This window comes from Chanos chanos, chromosome 11, assembly GCF_902362185.1.
Source record: "Chanos chanos chromosome 11, fChaCha1.1, whole genome shotgun sequence".
NCBI classification, from domain to species: domain Eukaryota; kingdom Metazoa; phylum Chordata; class Actinopteri; order Gonorynchiformes; family Chanidae; genus Chanos; species Chanos chanos.
Window position 1 is genome coordinate 13,512,616 of NC_044505.1, and position 21,617 is coordinate 13,534,232.

Here is a 21,617-nt window from a genome sequence, read left to right on the forward strand (position 1 = left end):
TTTGGAGGACCCCTTCTAGACCGTTCCTGGTTGTGCGAGGCACTGGGGAGTCAACACACATTAGTCAGTCAACACACAAAAATTCAGCAAAATAAGGAGTGAAGCTGTTTCTTGGAATGTGACCAAACTGTTTTGCAGAGTCCAAATAACTGATAAATATAACTTCACTTCCTGAAAACAGAAGCAATTCTGCTCCTTACTGCTATCCTCCAAAGAAAGTTCTCTATAACTCTTGGGGAAAAAAAAAAAGACAAAAAGGTTCTGTTTACCATTACTCAGCGATTTGAAGTTGCCGATAAATTTGACGTATTCGTACACGGGGGGTTCCTTTGGATCGATAGATCCTCGAAGCATGTGACAACAGAACTCCAGTTGGTTCTTAGCTGCGGATCAGAAGCGGTACATTTTTTAAACCCACGGAACCAATTGCGTCAGTACTATTTTGTGATATTGGGGGCCAGGACGGGAGCACTGATTTGATGGGGGGGGAAACTGATTTTTTTCAGTACTCACTTTTGAGGTATTCAGGACTGAGGTTTTCTCCCTCGGGGTGGGAGGACAAGGCTTTGTATACTTCAGAATGCTCCCCAGCTGGAAGGAAGTTCAGAAGGTTCTGATCCACGAGATCCGACTGCAACGCAGAAGAAACGATTCCTTTACAGATGTTTCGAATTCCACAGGAGAGCTTTTTGGCTAGCAGTTAAAGACCTTTTCATGAGTTTGTATGCAATTCTGTCTGTCAAAACATTTCAGTTCTCTGTTATGGCCAAGTTGTTTCACAATGTGTCTGTGAAAATAACAGCTCATCAGGAACAGCTTTGAGGAACGATGTGTCTCAAAAGACACATCGTTCCTCAGATAAAAGACACCTAAACAGAGACGGCACTAACAGATAAGACACAGATCGACAGTGCTCACAGGTAAGACACAGACACAGAATGACAGTGCTCACAGGTAAGACACAGACACAGACTGACAGTGCTCACAGGTAAGACACAGACACAGAATGACAGTGCTCACAGGTAAGACTCAGACACAGAGTGACAGTGCTCACAGGTAAGACACAGACAAAGAGTGACAGCGCTCACAGGTAAGACACAGACAGGGAGTGACAGTACTCACAGGTAAGACACAAACTGACAGTGCTCACAGGTAAGACAAAGACATGGAGTGACCGTGCTCACAGGTAAGACACAGACAGACAGTACTCACAGGTAAGACACAAACTGACAGTGCTCACAGGTAAGACACAGACTGACAGTGCTCACAGGTAAGACACAGACAGACAGTACTCACAGGTAAGACACAAACTGACAGTGCTCACAGGTAAGACACAGACAGGGAGTGACAGTACTCACAGGTAAGACACAAACTGACAGTGCTCACAGGTAAGACAAAGACATGGAGTGACCGTGCTCACAGGTAAGACACAGACAGACAGTACTCACAGGTAAGACACAAACTGACAGTGCTCACAGGTAAGACTCAGACACAGGGTGACAGTACTCACAGGTAAGACACAAACTGACAGTGCTCACAGGTAAGACACAGACACGGAGAGACAGTACTCACAGGTAAGACTCAGACACAGAGTGACAGTACTCACAGGTAAGACACAAACTGACAGTGGTCACAGGTAAGAAACAGATACGGAGTGACAGTACTCACAGGTAAGACACAAACTGACAGTGCTCACAGGTAAGACACAGACACAGACTGACAGTGCTCACAGGTAAGACACAGACACAGACTGACAGTACTCACAGGTAAGACACAAACTGACAGTGCTCACAGGTAAGACACAGACATGGAGTGACAGTACTCACAGGTAAGACTCAGACACAGAGTGACAGTACTCACAGGTAAGACACAAACTGACAGTGCTCACAGGTAAGAAACAGATACAGAGTGACAGTACTCACAGGTAAGACACAAACTGACAGTGCTCACAGGTAAGACACAGACACAGAGTGACAGTACTCACAGGTAAGACTCAGACAGAGAGTGACAGTACTCACAGGTAAGACTCAGGCACAGAGTGACAGTACTCACAGGTAAGACACAAACTGACAGTGCTCACAGGTAAGAAACAGATACGGAGTGACAGTGCTCACAGGTAAGACTCAGACACAGGGTGACAGTACTCACAGGTAAGTGCTGCAGTAAGGAAGTGACACTCTCCGAGACGTAGATTATATGCCCATCTGTCAATATTGCCAAGAAAAACCCATCCAGAGCCTACACACACACACACACACACACACACACACAGAGTTATGTCATTCAAACAAAGCACCAGGCCAACAGAGCAGTTTAAACTGTTTCTCAGTCTGAGACTGACAGTCGTTATGGATACCAAGCTATTCTGCACATAAGCAAAATACAGATCAACAGCTTATATAAAGCGTGAATATAAAACATTAATCACATGAACGAAAATGATCTAATTAAAAAATTATGAATTCATTTCTTCAAGGTACTCCCTGACTAGAATTATCTCTCTCTCACTCACACACACACACACACACACACACACACACAGACACACACATACACGCACGCTCTCAGAGGAGAACCTGACCTCCAGCATGAGCTGTGTGAACTCCTCGTTGCTAAGAAACGGGGGTTTCCAGTCCTGCTGGATCTCGCTGGACTCTGACTGTGCCGCAATTTCTAATCCACAAAGAGAGAGAGAGAGGAGTCAAAACAGCCAACGAGCCACCAAACTCAAGTACACTTATACCTCCAAACAGTCTGCCAATCAAACCGCGACGCGTTTCAGTCGGGAATTAAATGACAACAGGACTCTCGGCTGACATGGGAAAAAAAAACAAAACAACAAAAAACAGGTTTGAGGGCGAAAACGCTGCAGCCGTCAGACGGCGTCGGGAGTTCACCTTTGTGTTTGCGCAGGTAGTCGATGCTCTTCTGTAAAATGGTTGACTTGTCCATCTTGCGGGTGTTGCCCGGCAACATGGTGCCCAGTTCTTTAATGAGCACATTGAACTGGTCTCTGCGCTTCTTCTCCGACTTATTCCTGGACACGCTGCGGGTGGGACGACCGAGACGGATCATGATCTCAAAAACCATCAGATGATCTATTATTCTCCCGTTCTCTAACACAGTATAACCTACGATTACTAAGGAGAGACTGTAACTCGTTCCATTCAACGAACAGAACACTGCAAGGCAAAATGTACGTTTGCTATGACCACTTTTGAAAACCTGCACTGTAGATTATCAAATAAATCTAATAATTTCAGCATGTGAGCCAAGTGTGTGTGTGTGTGTGTGTGTGAGAGAGGGGGAGAGAGATGTGTGAGTGTGTGTGTGTGTGAGAGAGAGAGGGAGAGAGATAAGTGTGTGTGTGTAATGATAGGACAGCGATAAGCTCACCGTTTAGCTTTGTCCCGCTCATCTTCCTCCATTAAGCCATCAAATAAACTCCCATCATCCCTACAACAGAACACAGGCACATATATATATATGTATACACACACACACACGCACACACACACACACACACACACACACATATATATATATATATATCTCAGACACAGCCTGGTGGCCTGGTGTGTGTGTCTTTACTTAAATTTGCCTCGGACTGACAGAACTGTTAAACTGTTTCTTGCAGAACCACCGATAATGGATTACAATAATGATGTAAAAACAGAGTGGCACAGAGAGAATGCAAATGTGAGAGAAAGGAAGAGAGAGCAAGAGAGAGAGAAACAGAGAGAGAGAGAGAGAAAGAGAGAGAGAGAGAACTCTGAAAGGCATGAAAGTACTGCTATGTGTTGTTATAAATAGCTTATGACTGAAGATGTGTAACTGAGGCATTTCTTCAAAGCCAAGTGCATGTTTATTTTAGGAGTACACTGACTTAGTGAAAGAGAGAGAGAGAGAGAGAGAGAGAGAGAGAATGCGTATGCAGCTTTAAAGAAGTGCGAGATGTGACGAAAATCAAAATGGCCCTCACGTTTAAGAAATAAGTCTGTGAATTTTCAAAATATGAAAAGGAAAACAAATTCAATCATTTCTAACACTACTTAAAAGAACTCTACGCTTTTCATTGGGAGAGACGACAAAGTCTTGAGAGATATTTTCCCCAAAATCTCTTATGTCTATGTATTCAAAGACGCACGCACAAAATAAATCATTTCATTGCTTTATTCTACTAGAAGCCAAATTTGTTTAAAATTCATTGCCTTATTCTACTATAACAGATCTGACTGATGCTCTAACCTAACAAATTTCACACTTGATTCCATTTTAACACGACCAACACACCTGACTCTTTCATTCTACCACAGTATAACTAACACACCTGACTCATTCTACCACAGTACAACTAACACACCTGGTTCTACGAGAACACAACTCACACACCTGGATCTATAAGAACATAACTTACACTTTATTTTAAGGGGGAAAAAAAACTCACACCTGACATTTCTATTGTACTGCAGCACAACCAACACACCTGATTCTGCAATCATCAAACTATGACACCTGAAATTTCTCTTCTACCACAACGAAACACGCCATATCGCAACTCACACACCTGATTCTACTACTCCGCCACAACGCATCCCATTTAACTTGTGGCGCGACTAATAATTATGTTGTAACCATGTGTTACTGATTTTGTGGATTACATGACTGATTCAGTCCAGATAATGCAATTGCACATGTTAAAGTTTTAGTTACATTTTATTTTCTCCCATGAAAATGTAACTGCACTCCTCTAGAAGGGCTTTTGAAAAGAGGACACAAACAACAGCAGGCTGCTGGTTAAGAACTGAATACGCAGGCAACTACAATAATTAAAGGAGCTAATTGGCAATGGGCTGTAATAAGGCAAATATATAAACAATAAACAAATAAAAGTGCACAAACATCCAACAGAAAGTCAAAAAATATTCAGAGCTTCTATTTATACCCGTTAACGTCAGTGGCCCAAGCCAAAAAAAAAAGGTCCAAAAATGAGGGTTTCTGTTAGGGCTTAGTGTTACACTGGAAGAATCTCACCACGTTCACATGCATATGAATGTAAACCCAAAATTCCCCAACACAAAGTAAAAGAGATGGTGATAATTTTCCTCCCATGCGAAATCAGAGTTTTAAAGACATGTACCCTAACTGAAACATTCTTACGCGCCTGGATGTAAGCACACAACTACACGCACGCGTATACAACCTGAACACGCACGCGCAGACAGATACACACACACACACACACACAAACCTAATGCAAATCACACACCTGATTCCACTCTAACAAAATACACACAACTGCTTTTACCGTTCTACTACAACACATCAGATCCTACACAACTCGCACACCTGACTCTACTACACACCTGACTCTACTACAGCACAACTCACACACCTGACTCTACTACACGCCTGACTCTACTACAGCCCAACTCACACGCCTGACTCTACTACAGCACAACTCACACACCTGACTCTACTACAGCACAACTCACACACCTGACTCTACTACAGCACAACTCACACACCTGACTCTACTACACACCTGACTCTACTACAGCACAACTCACACGCCTAACTCTACTACAGCACAACTCACACGCCTGACTCTACTACAGCACAACTCACACACCTGACTCTACTACAGCACAACTCACACACCTGACTCTACTACACGCCTGACTCTACTACAGCCCAACTCACACGCCTGACTGTACTACACACCTGACTCTACTACAGCACAACTCACACGCCTGACTCTACTACAGCACAACTCACACACCTGACTCTACTACAGCACAACTCACACACCTGACTCTACTACACACCTGACTCTACTACAGCACAACTCACACGCCTGACTCTACTACAGCACAACTCACACACCTGACTCTACTACAGCACAACTCACACACCTGACTCTACTACACACCTGACTCTACTACAGCACAACTCACACGCCTGACTCTACTACAGCACAACTCACACGCCTGACTCTACTACACGCCTGACTCTACTACAGCACAACTCACACGCCTAACTCTACTACAGCACAACTCACACACCTGACTCCACTACAGCACAACTCACACACCTGACTCTACTACAGCACGACTCACACGCCTGACTCTACTACAGCACAACTCACGCGTCTTATTTGACCGTACCAAAACACACACAAGTTCATTTTATTACAACACGCCTGATTCTACTCTCCCGCTGACAGGACCCCTAACACGCCTGACTCTCAACCTAAGGCGAAGAGAAGAGCGCTCCGAGGATGGCGTAGTGGATAGGGGGCTCAGTGAACGAGGGACTAGGAAAACTACCTTAGGGTCGAGAAGGCAGGGGAAGGAGAGTAGAGAGGGGGGGGGGGTTAAGGGCCGTGTCTGACAGCGCGTAAGGAGTCTTACCTGTCTATATGGGAGCTCATGTTGCAGCAGTTTCAGGGATATCGTCGTGGAGGATGATTCATCAGGCGTGGGGAAGACATTTGGAGGCAAGCTTACAAGACAGCCTGGGGGGCCAGAAAACACACACACACACAGGTAACAGAGTAGAAAGTCAACAAGAATGAAGACAATGTGTGCAGTATTTAAATGAGTGAAATGTATGAAATATGTATTTGACTTGGAAAGAGACAGAGAAAAAGTCAACCTTAATGGAGTTCTTGTGAATTCCTCTGTGTTTACAATCTAAGGAGGTCACTGTCTATGAGGAGGTCAGCGTTCAGAGGTCAGATATCAGCTCACACTACACAGCACATGACCCGTCATTCGGTTGAGAAAGAGGAAGGGGGGGGGCAGATGGAGGGAGAGGGAGAAAGAGTGACATTGAATAATAAATTGATTTGCTTAAATAGGAAACAATGCATTTTTTAACATATCACTGCGACCAAGCATCACCCACACTCAAAGTGAGAATGTTCTAGATGTACCTATATATGCTGAACAGAACATTTATTCCCATAATGTCAGGCTGAAAAGAATGCCTGAGAAATATGTCTGAGGTGACACTTGAAATTCATGGTGTGGAGCTGTGCATCCTATTTTCCGCTTTCTTCTTTTCTTTTTGAACGACAGCTCCGTTGTGGATGAAATAACGTTTCCAGGACATGGACACAAACAAACAGTACCACTGCACGAAGCACCAACGCATTTAAGTGTCTGAGATGCATAGCAGAAGGGTCTGCTTCTCTAGGAATTTCATGTGTATCCGTTATCCGTTGTAGTTACAAAACTACAGTGCAGGCTTGTAACAGTTAGCTCCAAAAAGTGGGTATTTTGGACCAAAATTCGTCTGATACGGACGTTGCCTCGCTGTGCTTACAGAAAAAAAAACCCGTCTGATTCGATATGAACATTTTGTTCTATTTTCATATTAAAAGACCCGTAATTAAATTGACATGCATCCAAATACACCCACTGAGGGCAGGAACTGGATCTTCGAAATAGCAACGAACTTCTCTAAACCCAGTTACGTTTTGAAGCGACTCTGTGATTAATTTGACGGTTGAATGACGGTCATATCTGTTTAAATTCATATCCATGGAGACTGCAGAGTGCCCCGGCAGGTAAAAAAAAAAAAAAAAACTCTTGCCATCAAACTTAAGGTTGATGGAACTAAAAACAGCACCATCGCGTGCCATCAATCGGAAATATTTACGGAATACACACAGAATGGAACTATCTGATAATAATTTGCGTTGGGAGGAAATTAGTTTAGTACCGATACTCTTTTTCCTAATCTTTCGTGCAAACGGTGATCCAATCATTTTCTCTCTCATACAGTCACGATTAAGATACCCATGCATTGGTCCTTGAATATGGGTCAACGGGCCTACTCACAACAGCATACGGAAACTACTCCTGCAGTCTCTCCCCGTAGCCCGTTTCGGTACGTTACAAAAGCCTTTAGGTGGACTACCGGACTCGCCAAAATCCTATAAAAGACCCGTGCGCACACCACAGTTCCTTTAGACTTACCTTTCCGACATTCCGGTTTTTTTCTTTTGTATTGTAGTGCTCCACTGGTTGCGGTTATGTTTCAGCTTGAGTTGTAGAAAAACAGTAGGCCCATTTCTGACGCTGCTTTACAGTCATGCGCATTAGAGATTTTTGAGCGCACCAGTTGGCAAGTAGCCTACTGTACCACTGGAGCCAAATATTCATACAAATGTGGCTAGAGTGCCCTCCACCACCGATAAAAGGATGCATGCGATTTACCACAATAAGATTAATTTACAGAATTATGTTGCGGAGTAAATATCACAGAACGTGAGAGACATTTGCAGATTTCGATATATTAAACAAAATATATCACCTTCCTACATTGTCTGCTGGAAAGTTACCGCGTGGGTCTACCTCGACGCCTTTACAGACACTGAATTGTCTATGCAATGACCTCGTTTTACTGGAATATAACAAAATTCATCCGTAATGCATGTATATACACTTACATAAATGTGTTTTAAGATTCAATGCAGATGAAGACTGAAGATTTACCAAAATGCCGTTAGTGGTACTAAATAATTGTGCAACTTAAAAAGGCGGGACAACACTCGTTGTGTCGCTAAATGTTGTTATAGGATAATGCATAAAAGTAAATTATTTGCTCGAGTTTTGTGAGGTTTAGGAAACAACATTCAGCTGAGATATGTGTTGCGTACATTACGGGCAGACTTCAGTGGGTCAAACAAATGCGCGGGACACTCGCGCACCAAAAAAAATGAAAACGCAAATTGTGGCGACAGATGGGTTGGTCCTCTTATGTATCCAATCAAAAGGCTTTCTCGCGTGATGGACGTTCCTGGTAGCGTAAAGAAATGTGCGCAGACTCAGCTGAAGAAACCTCGCCCACAAGGGTACTGTCTGAAATCAGTGTTTTGATATTTCGAGGTTTTAAAGAAGTTTCCGTTGGATATTTATATGTGGGAAAACGTTGTACATACACTGTTAGATCCGGCAAATGTGTTTAACAGTCATACGTGTAGGACAGAATGTGCAAAAGAAAAACGAGGTCTGCAAAACCTGCGAACATACCCAGTTCACTCACGTAGAGCAAAATCCATACTGTAAAGGCAACAGATAACGTCCACGTAACTTCAGAATCAGAATATTCTTACTTAATATCAGAATATTCCGTTGAAAATAAAAATTGAGGCAATATTAAGTCATAAAGTACTAAAGCTGATGTAGTCACAGCTGTGTTTCCTGGTGTGATTACCGTAATGGTATACCGTCTTTACATGGGAAAAAAAGTGATAATATGATTTGTTCACTTGTTACTAAATTTTTTTTCTTTTTCTTTAATAGCGACTGGTCTGTAGGTACAGAAAGTAGTTCCAGAGGCAATATTTCCTATTGCCAGTATCAAATTAATATGAGATACTTTCAGACGCTCTGAGGTCAGAAATGTTTTTTTATTGTGATTAGGTTGTAAATGTTACAGACTCTCAGTTACAGCTATCCTTCCGTTCCTCTTCTCCCAAAGGGCAGTGGAAGATATCATGAAAGAAAATGGCTCCTCCGTATCCTAAAATCCTCTTAAGGTCTGAGAGAGAGAGAGAGAGAGAGAGAGAGAGAGAGAAAGAAAAAGGACTTGAATTACTGAATTAAATCACAGCTTAAAAATGTCACTTAACACGTTTTTATACCACACTCCACAATCCTAGTCGCTGAGGCCTGAAGAAATCATCTTTTTCCACTACAGTTAATTATGGCTGTCCTGCATGTTAAAAAAATAAGATGTATTTTTCTTTTTAAATATTTTTACAGTTACTCTCATGTCACAGCCACTTTAACGCTGTTTGACTCTCACCTTCCTTTACAACATGCAGGCCTCCACACACTCTCTCTCTCCAATCATGCGACCTCTTATACACCCGTTCTCATACACAAACACAGTGGGCAGAAGGTGGTCGGGATAATTAGGGATGCAACTCTCGGCCTGGATCTTCAGAAACTTGGTCTCGGGAAACTCGGAGGCGAGGCGCAAAAAGTGACGCCTCAGCCGTCTACACATAGAAATACTGTGAGAGAGAGAGAGAGAGAAAGAGAGAGAGAGAGAGAGAGACTGAGAGAAAGACAGAGAGAGAAAGAGAGAGTGAGAAAGAGAGAGAGAGACAGAGAGAAAGAGAGAGAGAGACAGAGAGAAAGAGAGAGAGAGAGAGAGACAGAGAAACAGAGAAAGTGAAAGAGAGGGAGAGAGAGAAAGAGAGGTTGGGTGGTAGAAATGGAAAGAAGAGGAGTTGGGAAGAAAAACAGAGAGTATCACGGAGTACCATTTGTTCTCTGTGACGTGAGTAATGTGCTACAGTAAAAGGCCATTTGCAACACCTTAGAGACAGCATTTGGTCGTCTGTTGGGCACATCTGGCCAACTCATACTGTCTGTTGTATCAGCTTGGCACCATTGCAGGCAATGCATAAAAGCTGTTAAGGGTGAACTGAGGTCAGGGCTTTAGTATGCTTGTCTTCCTTGACCGGGATGGAATAGTGCCTTAGTTTGTACTACGACTTACTGATCTTGGGTCAGTGGGAGTTGTACCTAGCTCTGTACAGAAGGAGTATCACTTTGATTCCAGTGCCTGCATAGGTCACCTCTCTCACATACTGGTCTCCTCTAATCTCTTTTAGAGTACCAAACCGCGCTGTCCTGCGCCGCCTAGTGGTCTTTCTCGATAGCGCACCCCTGATAAACCGTGGACACAGCATATTAAGATTCATATCTACCTTCATTGTGGTTTTAGAAATCGCTTGTGAGTCAGAAAAAAGTAACATACAGATTATTCAGTCGTAGCGAGGCAATTAAACGCATGTGTAATAAAATAAGCTCTGTTTAAAGATATATCAAACTAATTTAATTATGCACTCATTTAAATTGAACTACATTAGGATAACTAAATCAGTTACAAAAGGGGCGAAATAGGCTATAGTTGATCCAGTATCTTGTGACTCTAATTGTCTCACCTGCTGTGCATGATAGCACACTCCTGGTCCTCCCTCTTCTCCTCTGTGTCATCCTCCGTTTCATCGCCCAGCTCTTCCATGACATAGAAGTCTGTGTACGTTATGTTTGTGAAAAAAAGAGCAGTAAACCACACTGGCACAGTATAAACATATGTAAACGTCACGGCGACGTGTCCTTTGCGGTTCTCCTAATACCAGAGTTAAGGTGGGGTCGGATTTGTCCTGAAAATTCTCCTCCGACTTAAGTGAAGAGTGTTTCCTCCTTCAGTTTTGGTGAACATGGAGAAATAGCTGATCGAATTTAAAACCTTCCCTAACTGTCCCCAAGAATACGTTCAGACCGTATATTACAGGGTTATGTATTCACCATACAAGGTTTATTAGGAGAGCTGAAATGAATATCTGTGTGTGTGTGTGTGTGTGTGTGTGTGTGTGTGTGTGTGTGTGTGTGTATCTACCATAATCCCCCTGAATTTCAGCAGCCGGCTCAGGTATCCAGTCCATCTCATACTGCGGTCCAGTACAGAAAGGCTCCAGCGGTGACCCATTTCTAACGGCTTCTCTCTGCTGCTCCTGCCATAATGGATAAGTTTTCAATAAATCTATGATCACTTTCTTTTCAAGTGACTCACTCCTTTCCATACTAAGACATTTCATTTTGGTGTGGTTACATGAGACATTCCTTTTGTATAAATTCTTAATTGGGGGGGGGGGGGGGGGGGGGGGGGGAGTGTAGACCACAGTCAAAATGAACTGCACTGTTGTAAGCGAATTTACCAGCAGAGGGCGGTATTATCAAACTACCGAGTGAGACCAGCCCAAAATCTTGAACGAAAATCTGAACGAATTCGAGCGAAACCGGTAGATATGCACCGTCTCAATAATAGTCTGTTTCAGTACAAATTGTACTATATTGATAACAAATGACGTCCAATATCATGTTGCATGACTTAATTGCTGTTCAACTGATTCAGCACAGAAACTCAATTGACTAAACCATTTCATTATAAGATTTACGTCATCACTCTCTGAGACATACCATGTACTGCCTCATTGACGCTAAACAAAACGTAACTTTTACTCGTTCAGTCTAAAAAATGTTGTGAAAAAACGGAGCTAATCCTCGCATTATGGAAGTCAAATAAAGTCTCACCTGCATTTTTGTTATATAGCTGATATTTCACATTAGCTGTTTTCACTTTGTATTGCAATAACTAGTTTATTTTCATATGAAAATAGCAACAACATGATATCATAAAAATATCGGCGTCGCCGTGGTTACTAAGATTGTCAGGCTAACATCAGATTCTTTGTTGCTCCGAGACAGATTCGAACTGAGATGCTGTAAATGGAAGCATTTCATTTATTTGAACTGACTGTAAAACTGCCTTGCTTCAAAACAAAACAACTTCGTTTCACAGTGAGTTCGCTGTGTTGAGTGACCGTTACTTGCAAATTCAATTATTCATTCTCAAAAACCCTTATCCTAACTAGGGTCGCGGGGGGTGCTGGAGCTTATCCTAGCGTCCATTGTAGTGGTGGGCAATTCCATTCATTTTAGTGAAACGATTCTTTCGAACAGTTCGAGAAACTGAACCGGGTTTTTTCGGCTTTAATAATAATAATAATAATAATAATAATAATAATAATAATAATAAAAACGACTCAGTTGTGCTGGTGAACCGGTACGAACGACTCACTAAGAAGAGTCGTTCGAAAAGAACGACTCGTTCGCGGACCGCACACCATGAGTGCAGTATGTTGAAGAATCAAGTATAAGTTTCAAGTTTCAAGTTTATTTAGAGCGCAGTATCACTATTTAAAGTCTCAAAGGGCTTTACATACCCACAACAAACAAAACAGGATTAATTATTAGGCTAAACATTTTCGCAATGTAGTCTGACGTCGGTTATTATGGTGACAGCCGGGGGCGTGTCTACGGGTGGGCTGGGGTGAAAACTCTGAAGAAAATCACCGTTATAGCTATATTTCTGAGCATTCATAGTTGACGGTACGCTCTGTCAAATAGAGCGTTAGCTGATTTGGACACTGTGCGAACACTATATTGCAGTACTCAGCAAAATCGCAAGCACTAGCATTCACTTATTTTCCACCTTTGTGTTGTTCAATAACCTTTTGTTTCACTTCCAAATCATTACTTCTCCTTTGCCTCTGGCTGCTGCTATCACCAGCACTGGTTTTGCTGCGTTTGGGAGCCATGATGGTGCACTCTCGAAAGAGAATTAAACAGAGAGATAACGCCATGCCCGTAATCAGCTATGAGGTCACTGAGGTCTGGACCTCAGTAATGTTTTTAGATCTAAGAAGAAAATTTGCGGCTAAATACAGCTGGATAAAAAAAAAAATCAGCGGCTGAGAACTTCTCCTTCACGGCGGGTGCATGCTTTCAGTTTAGACTTGCTTGCCCGCAGCCCCTTGCATCACTTCTATGGCAGCGTACCATATTCGGTAAAACAAAGCAATTATTGTTATGCCATTATCTGTAAGAAACGTTCAAAACAGTAACATAGTAGTGCGTCTGGAGAAAAGGCAATTGTATGAAACATCTTAAATATGCGTGTGTAGCAGTGAAATCCGTTGTTCTTTTATTTTCTTTCATTTTGGAGGTGAATTTCATCAAAACTATGCACATTTTTACTGGTTTACTGTATGTGTATGTATAGAAGTTACTTTGGGTGTTTTTTTCATTACTGGTAAAAGGTGCGCTGATTGGTGGTGCACACCGTTGCTATGCAACCTGTGCTACGGCGTTTCCACAGTTGCAAAGTGCACGATGTGAAGGCTAAGCCGCTATAATGCTTCCTCCTTTAAAAAAAACCTGAATTAATCATTTATTTTAGAATGTAGTTCCTTATAGAAAAAAACTTGAAACGATGTCATAATCTTTTATAAGTATTGTATAAGCATTTGTAACTTTAGCGAATTTTTGAGAGAAATTAATACTTTTAGTATTCTTAACCGTTTTCTCATTACTGTTAACGTAATAACATTTTAAATTAAAACATAACGTGATCACTGTTAGGGTTAGTGTTACTTGATAAATGTTAGGGTTATTTGATTTTATAGTTGTTGTGTAATCATTTATTACTGTTATGTAACGAACTTTGAGTCTACATATGCCTAATAGTTTTACTGTTTTTAGCGTTTCTTCATTTGTTATTTTCTGTTACTGTGTCTAGGGCCGTGCGTGTGCGCGTGTTAACTGCCCCATTCTGTGTTTAGGTATGAAACATCCAAAGTAACGGTTCTTTCTAGAAAACTGAGTTCTGTCAGATATTAATGAACATGAGTGATCACAGAATAATTTGTATTAGGCTATAGCTTACACTTCAGTAGCCACCATTATTAGACTATGTTGCCAACTTATGTAAAGGAAATGTCCTGAATCATCCAGTCTATGAGAAAGTTATACAACTCAGTGTTACTTGTGTTTTGTATATTATACTCTATGTATATTTTATTCTGTTTTTCTATATTCCATTCTATGTATGCATTTTCTCAGTATTATACATACTACAGACATATTCCATATACTTGTATTCTTTTACATAGTCTTTCATATGAGTGCATTTATTAATAGTCTATATGTCTGACACCCATATTATTTATTAATTTGTATATCATTTATAATTAATGATGTATGTCATGTTTTGAAGTGTGATGCACGGTTACAAAGTGGACGCTATTAGAGGGAATGGGAGAGAGAGAGAGGCCATGCATGCGTGTGTTAACTGCCTCATTCTGTGTCTAGTAAACAGAGCTGCAGATACCCCAATCCTGTGTGTTGAGTGCCTCATTCAACCCTGCCTTGTCCCTTCATCTGGTCACACCCATTCAAAGTCTGCTACATGTACTCTGGCCATGATGAAGGCTAGGCTATTTCTTTCATGTTAATATGCTATCTAATGTTTCACACAACACACTGATTAAACAACAGCTCATGTAGGCGACGGTATCAATAATACTAGGCCTACGAAACATTTCAAAAGCACATGCACCAGACTGTGTGCCTGCTAGGCACTGTCGTCCAGAACACCGTTGCGGTATCCCTTCACTACGGCCGATAAATCTATATGACATTTTGTTAGGTTAGCCTATATGATCTGTTAGTTTGTGTGTGTGTAATTTACATCCAACCTCAAACTTGTGCTCTTGGGACAATCCCCAAATACAGAAACCACATGAGAGGTTGTTCAGTTCAGTCCAGCTCAGATGGTATACCTTACAAGTACAACACATATCAAATTTGTTTCTTGTAAATAGCAAAAGCTCCCTTTCTATGTGTGTAATGTTTGTATGTGTTGATAAAACCTATTTCCCCTTTCTCCCCTGCGCCTCGCTATTCTTTAAATCCTGGTTACGGCCCTGAATAACGCTACAACATTCAGGAGACGCGCGATACATGAGACTGGATGCTGCTGCCTACGAGTTGAAGCATACACTGTTATACGGTAAACTTTTTATTTGTAAGTAGGGAAAGTTCACATTAAAATAACGATAGAAATCACAGTACGGTACATACATAAGCCGCGCTGTACCATTATACGCCTGGCAGCTGAATCGCTTTGTATACAAGAGACTTGAGATACACCTGTTGCGTGTGGGAAGCTGTTGTTTGCTATGTCTGGTGACGCCCGCTACGTCCCGTTCTCTGATTGGGATTTCTGAACTCTATTATAATCTTATGGGACCACGGACATGCATGCGGTCCGGCCTTGCCCGAACGGACATCATGCGGGGCATGACTGTCTACAAAATGAAAAATAATAATTTTAAAAATGTTTAGTTGCATCTGCTAATCATACTGGGCCTGCACATCGTTCTATCCCTGGCAGAGCTATCCTAGTTCATCGTATAAATGTCATCATACAGACACTGGTGCCCGACCTTGTGCAATCTATCCTATTGTAGCCTACTGAAGATCCAAACCAAGATTTGCTCACAAGCTTTCCTGTTTAGTTCTTTTTTTTGCGGGATAATGGCCCTGGGCTGTAATTGTCCCCCCCGCCAAAAAAGCTACGCCCTTGTTTATATATTCTATTTAGGAAAAGCAACATTTATGTTGTTGTCTACCCACATAATCCAAATGCCCACCCAAAGGTGACATTCTAGTAACGCCTCTGGTGACAGTTAAAACGAAAGCAAACGCTTATCTTTCAAACTTAAGCAATGGATGAAAGACGGTAAGTCGATAAAGTTCATGCTCGGCTATCAACTCATTGTAAACAGAGCTTGCTAAGTTCGACAAAGTTAATTATGAGAGTGTAAACCAAGTAGTTACTATAAAAAGCTATGATGTGCACATTACTGAAAATTAGTAATTAATTACAGTTACTAGTTACTTCTTTCAAAAGTAATTGAACTACTTTACCAATTACTGCATATAAAAGTAATTACCCAACTGACACGTGACCGACCTTCAACGTTGAAATGTGGTTGCAATAATGTCAGTTGTTGTTTCAACGTTGGAAAAACTATGAAACAACGTTTAATGCTAATGTTTGTAAAAAAAATACTCACACAAATAATACTCATAAGTAAACGTCGAGATTTCGACGTTGAAAGATCTGTACGTCGAATCGACATAATGTCTTCAAGAACAAGCAAAAGAAAATTGTAACAGCTGCTTTCCCTCATATTTATTCAGGAAAGAGCCATAATATCTTTTTCCAGGGAGTCTGTGTGGGATGTTTTCTGGTGTTTTGGGGATATCTGTCTCTATGTTTTAAGTTTTTATGTTACAGATAGTAATTTGGGACGTCACCATTTTGGTGATGTGTAGCCAGAGGTATCAGGATGGTTGTTCTATTCTGCGAGAAACCAGTTGAAGTGAAAGTAAATATCTGTATCTTGAGGTTCTAGTTATTTAATATTACGTTTTAAGAATAAATGAATGTTAAAACGCCAAATCACCCCGTACTGTAATTATATAAACACAAACAGTTTTAACTTTGAATGGAAACAAATTTCAGCCTCTAGAAAAATGTATGCCTTATAGAAACACGTTGCAACAATGTAACGATATCGAAGTTGACTCTATTTTTCAATATCAAATTAATTCAATGTTGACGCAATACCTTCACCCTTGTTGAAAAGTAAAACGTTGAAACAACGTCGCGTTATCAACGTTGATTCGATTTTTCAAAATCAATACTTAATTCAACGTTAACTCAGCGTCGACGCAAGACCTTATATTCACCAAAGTCAAAAAGTAGGACGTTGAAACAACGTCTCTATATCAACGTTGGTTCGATTTTCCAAATCGAAACAAAATTCAGCGGTGACTCAGCCTTGAATAAACGCTGAAATGCCGCCTGGGTAGTTATTAGGGACAGTCACTATTGCGTTACTTCTAAATGTTTGTATCAATTCTCTTATTAATGCATACCAAGCAAACCAAGCCTTGTCAGTTTGGGTGGAGTGGCTACTTGGTCAGCAGCGCTAGCACGGGGGTCTTTAACGATTAGCTTTGTGGAAGCGTGTTGTTTTACCAGGTGCTTCAGAAGGTTAGAATTACTATTCTCTGGTCTGCATAAAGTTCTCACACCTACACATAGACCACAACTCACCAGTATATTTTTGTCCTTGATCTCGAGGAAGGGAAAATAATGTCCATATTTCCAGGACAGCAAGCTCACATTGCCCGAGCTGTTGGCTAATGATGACTGACTGATTCAATCCAGCGTTGTCAGATGCATGGGCATCAGTTTTTTCAAAAAAGTGCTGGGAACAATGACACGGGTTCGAGGTGTTCACACCTTTTTTTCAGTGAGCCATATACTGCCGAATAATGTAAATGGTATCCCTTTAAGGATCGCCTTTAAAAGTTGCTTGCGCTTTTTACGGGTGTAACGATGCTTTTACGGTAACCTCCGAGCCGGCATTTCAAGGTTTACTTAAGGTTGAGTCAACGTTATGGACAGAGGTTGAATCACCGCTTAATTTTGTTTCGATTCTGAAAATCGAACCAATGTTGATATCGTGACTTTGTTTCTGTTCCAACGTCTTTCTGTAAGGCACATTATACTAGAGGTTTAATTTTGTTTTCGTTCTGTATTAAGTTTCTTTCTATATTAAATTATACGGTCACGTTGTATTGGGGAATGTTAACCACATACTCAAGAAACGCTAAACGACTATATAGAGTTTAAAAAATTTTGGAAATTTTGTTGAACAATCCATGCTTCAAACAAACGTAGGACAACCACCCTGATACCTCTGGCTACACTTCACCAAAATGGTGACGTCCCAAATTACTGTCTGTAACAAAAAAACTTAAAACATAAAGACAGATATCCCAAAACACCAGTAAGCATCCCCCAACACACATCTACTTCAAACACGTTGTCAACAACAAACAAACAGTGAAACTTGCCCAACAGAGCAAAAGGGGCAGTGCCAATGATCACTCTCCGACACTCCAATATTATAACTTAGATTGCAATAAGATCAACATGACAATACTGTCTGAATCAGGAATTTACTGTACACGTTATATGTTTTCAATGCAATTGTTATATGTAATGCAACTTGCTGTGCATAACCTGCAGTACTACTATCCTTATACTATAAACACAAAAATAAACAAATCTAAATAAGTCAATAGTAAAGCTTGAATGTGATCAAATGAGACTCCCTGGAAAAAGATATTATGGCACTTTCCTGAATAAATATGAGGGAAAGCAGCTGTTACAATTTTCTTTTGCTTGTTCTTGAAGACATTATGTCGATTCAGCGTACAGATCTTTCAACGTCGAAGTTTTTCACATTTTTACAACCATTAGCATTAAACGTCGTTTCAATGTTTTTCTCAATGTTTTTTCAATGTTGAAACAACAACTGACATTATGGCAACCACATTTCAACGTTGAAGGTCGGTCACGTGCCAGCTGGGTCTGTACGTTAATTCATACGAATGAGACAAAGCAGAATAAAACTGATTTGGGGATTTGTAAGAGTTTTTAGTGGGGTGTGGTCCTTATGTCACAAATCATCTGAGAAGTGGCCAGCAGTCAGGCTTCAGGTTTTAGGCAGTAAAACGTGAAAAACATGCATGGCCTTTGCATCGGATGACTTACCGCCCTTTGCAGTTTTTGTTTAAATGTTTAATTTCTTGTTTGATTTTCAGCCCCTTGCTGTCGTCTCAGAATGAAGAGGGCGCTGATTTACCGTCACCGAACTTGAGTCCCAGACACAGGGATCTAATCCCCACGCCATGCGGCCCGGTGAGTGCATCACATGCGAGTGACTGTCGGACTGTGGCAGATTTTTCCACGCTGACTCGGGTCAGATCTTCTGTGACGGATCAAACTGGTTCATAAGAGAGAAGGAGAAAAGAACTCCGGGGTTTGGCGCTACTTTCACTTTTAAGTTTTGAAAATGCTTTCATCCATGATCAGAACTCATTAAAGGAGATAGGGTGAACTGTTCAGACTCTTCAGTCAGACTAAGATATGGCCTTCTCTGGAGCATAATATTTGCTAATATGATGCCTAATACGACTTTGGCTAACTTGTTGTTGTATGTAATCTCAGGACTAGTCTAACAGTTAAGGCAGAGAATCATTTAACATAGGGTTAAGTGTCAAATCCTCATGGAACGAACACAATCATATTCTATAAATTATTATTAGAAGAGCCCCAAACCACATCCATAAGATGACAGGTTGTTTTTTTTTTTTCCAAACAAAAACCATCGCCAACCAGAGTAGTTTCATTGTAAGAAACAGGACAGTATCAGTCATCAGCAACACGTCAAGCGCGACAATTCAGTAAGAAGATGATCATTTTACTGTCGCTCCAGACAAAAACGGATCATCATGTTCTTGAATAGCCAGTTTGTGTGAATGCAAAAATGAAGTGATCTTCCATGCGATACGAGTTAAGCAATGTAAGGTTCCACCAATACCACCATCATCGGTGACGGGCTACTGCATGGCTTGCGATCAGTCTTAAAATACTTGTTGGCTGAAAACAACAGATACAACTTACTATAACATTCAATCTAGAAGTAGAAGTACAGGGGTTGGACAAAATAATGGAAACACCTTGTTACATAACAGTTTTATTATTTAATATCAAGTTGGTCCTCCTTTGGCAGCAGTAATTGCTTCAATACATCGAGGAATAGATTCGAACAATTTTTGGACAGTGGCTAAGGGAATTTTAATCCATTCGTTAAGCAAAACCTGTTTCAGCTCTTTCAGAGATGGTGGTGGAAGGAAGTGGCTCTTTACTTGCTGCTCCAAAACATACCAGAGATTTTCTATTGCGTTAAGATCTGGTGATTGTAGGGGCCAATCCAAGTGTTCAACTTCACTGTTGTGCTCTTCATGCCAGGAATGATCTTATCCGTGTGAACTGCCGCATTATAGTCTTAAAAGATGGCACTACCATTTGGAAAGAGTGTCTAGACCATTTGGTGAATTTGGTCACCCAAAATTGACAAATACTCTTTGGAGGTAACCCTACCATGCAGTGCTAACACAGGACCAGGAGAATTCCACGATATTAGAGGCCCAAACCATCACAGAACCGCCTCCATGTTTAATGGTAGGGGTCAGGCAATTGAAATCAAGGGCTTCTTTTGGCTTCTTCCATACATAAATTTGTCCTGAACAAGGAAAAAGCATGAAGGATGGTTCGTCAGAGAAGATGACATTCTTCCACTGGTCCATTGTCCACTTCTGATGGTCTTTGCACCATTGTAGGAGTTTTCAAACATTGATGGGAGAAAGAAAAGATTTGGCAATGGAAGCCCTTCAATGGTCTCCAGCTGCATTGAGCTCTCGACGAACTGTTTTTGTTTATGCTTGGTTAGCAAGATGTTTGTTTAGCTCTGCAGTCACTTTAGTAGCTGTGGTTCCGTGATTTTTTTTTTGACACAATTTGTGTTAGTGCTCTGCAGTCACGATCACAGAGTTTTGGCTTCCGTCCAGAGTTACGCTTCCCTGAACTAGTTTTCCTTAGTTTCTGGTATGCCATCATGACTATGCCATCATGAACAGTTCCTCTTGATACGTTACAGAACTCAGCAGTTTTTGTTACGGAAGTGCCAGCCGTTTGCGCTCCAACAATTTGCCCTCTTTGGAAGTCTGAAAGGTCACACATTGTGACTTATACTAATACGCAGACCTTTACAGAAAGAAGAATCTTGGGTACTACATAAAGCACAGGATGTCTGCAGTGCATATACATAAGATTTACATATCACTGGGAATCCCATTAACGTCTAAACGTCAGCAAATTCATAGGTCTTGAAATACCGCGTGTTTCCATTATTTTGTCCAACCCTTGTAAAAGTGAAATTGCTCATGTTTTCTAAGACATCACATTCATTCTGTTAGGTAATTCATACAAATTTCAGTTTCACTGTTCTTCAAGTCTTTCATGAAGTCTTTTGGATTGTCGCTTTCACAACCTGACAGTTAAGCCCTTGATGAAGTGAATCGCTGGGGATGATGTTTCATCCTCCTCACGCCATCCACCCCCACTGCATCGAGCTCATGGCTAAAATTCTTCCCAAAGACCCTTATTTCCAGGAAACGCTTGGCTGCAGTTTTTGTTTTTGACTATGGTTCAATCTCTCATTGGTCTGTTGGTGTGTAATTGCTGATTGCTGCATTGAC

The 21,617-nt window shown here is 41.2% G+C and overlaps 1 protein-coding gene across 2 annotated transcripts in view; it reads right to left on the reverse strand.

The window, feature by feature from the left end:
* clockb (clock circadian regulator b) overlaps positions 1-8,065 on the reverse strand; it is a 15,218-nt gene extending 7,153 nt beyond the window's left edge. For both annotated transcript variants that reach the window (XM_030787899.1, XM_030787898.1), the window contains exons 1-10: positions 7,986-8,065; positions 6,658-6,753; positions 6,414-6,517; positions 3,397-3,456; positions 2,898-3,046; positions 2,582-2,673; positions 2,149-2,238; positions 514-631; positions 270-383; positions 1-42 (exon numbers count right to left, since the gene is read on the reverse strand). The exon at positions 1-42 is cut by the window's left edge and continues 77 nt beyond it. In XM_030787899.1, coding sequence (XP_030643759.1) covers positions 1-42; positions 270-383; positions 514-631; positions 2,149-2,238; positions 2,582-2,673; positions 2,898-3,046; positions 3,397-3,456; positions 6,414-6,433 — 685 coding nt within the window. In that variant the 5' untranslated portion in view covers positions 6,434-6,517; positions 6,658-6,753; positions 7,986-8,065. The remainder of the gene's footprint in view (positions 43-269; positions 384-513; positions 632-2,148; positions 2,239-2,581; positions 2,674-2,897; positions 3,047-3,396; positions 3,457-6,413; positions 6,518-6,657; positions 6,754-7,985) is intronic.
* Positions 8,066-21,617: the final 13,552 nt, after the last annotated feature.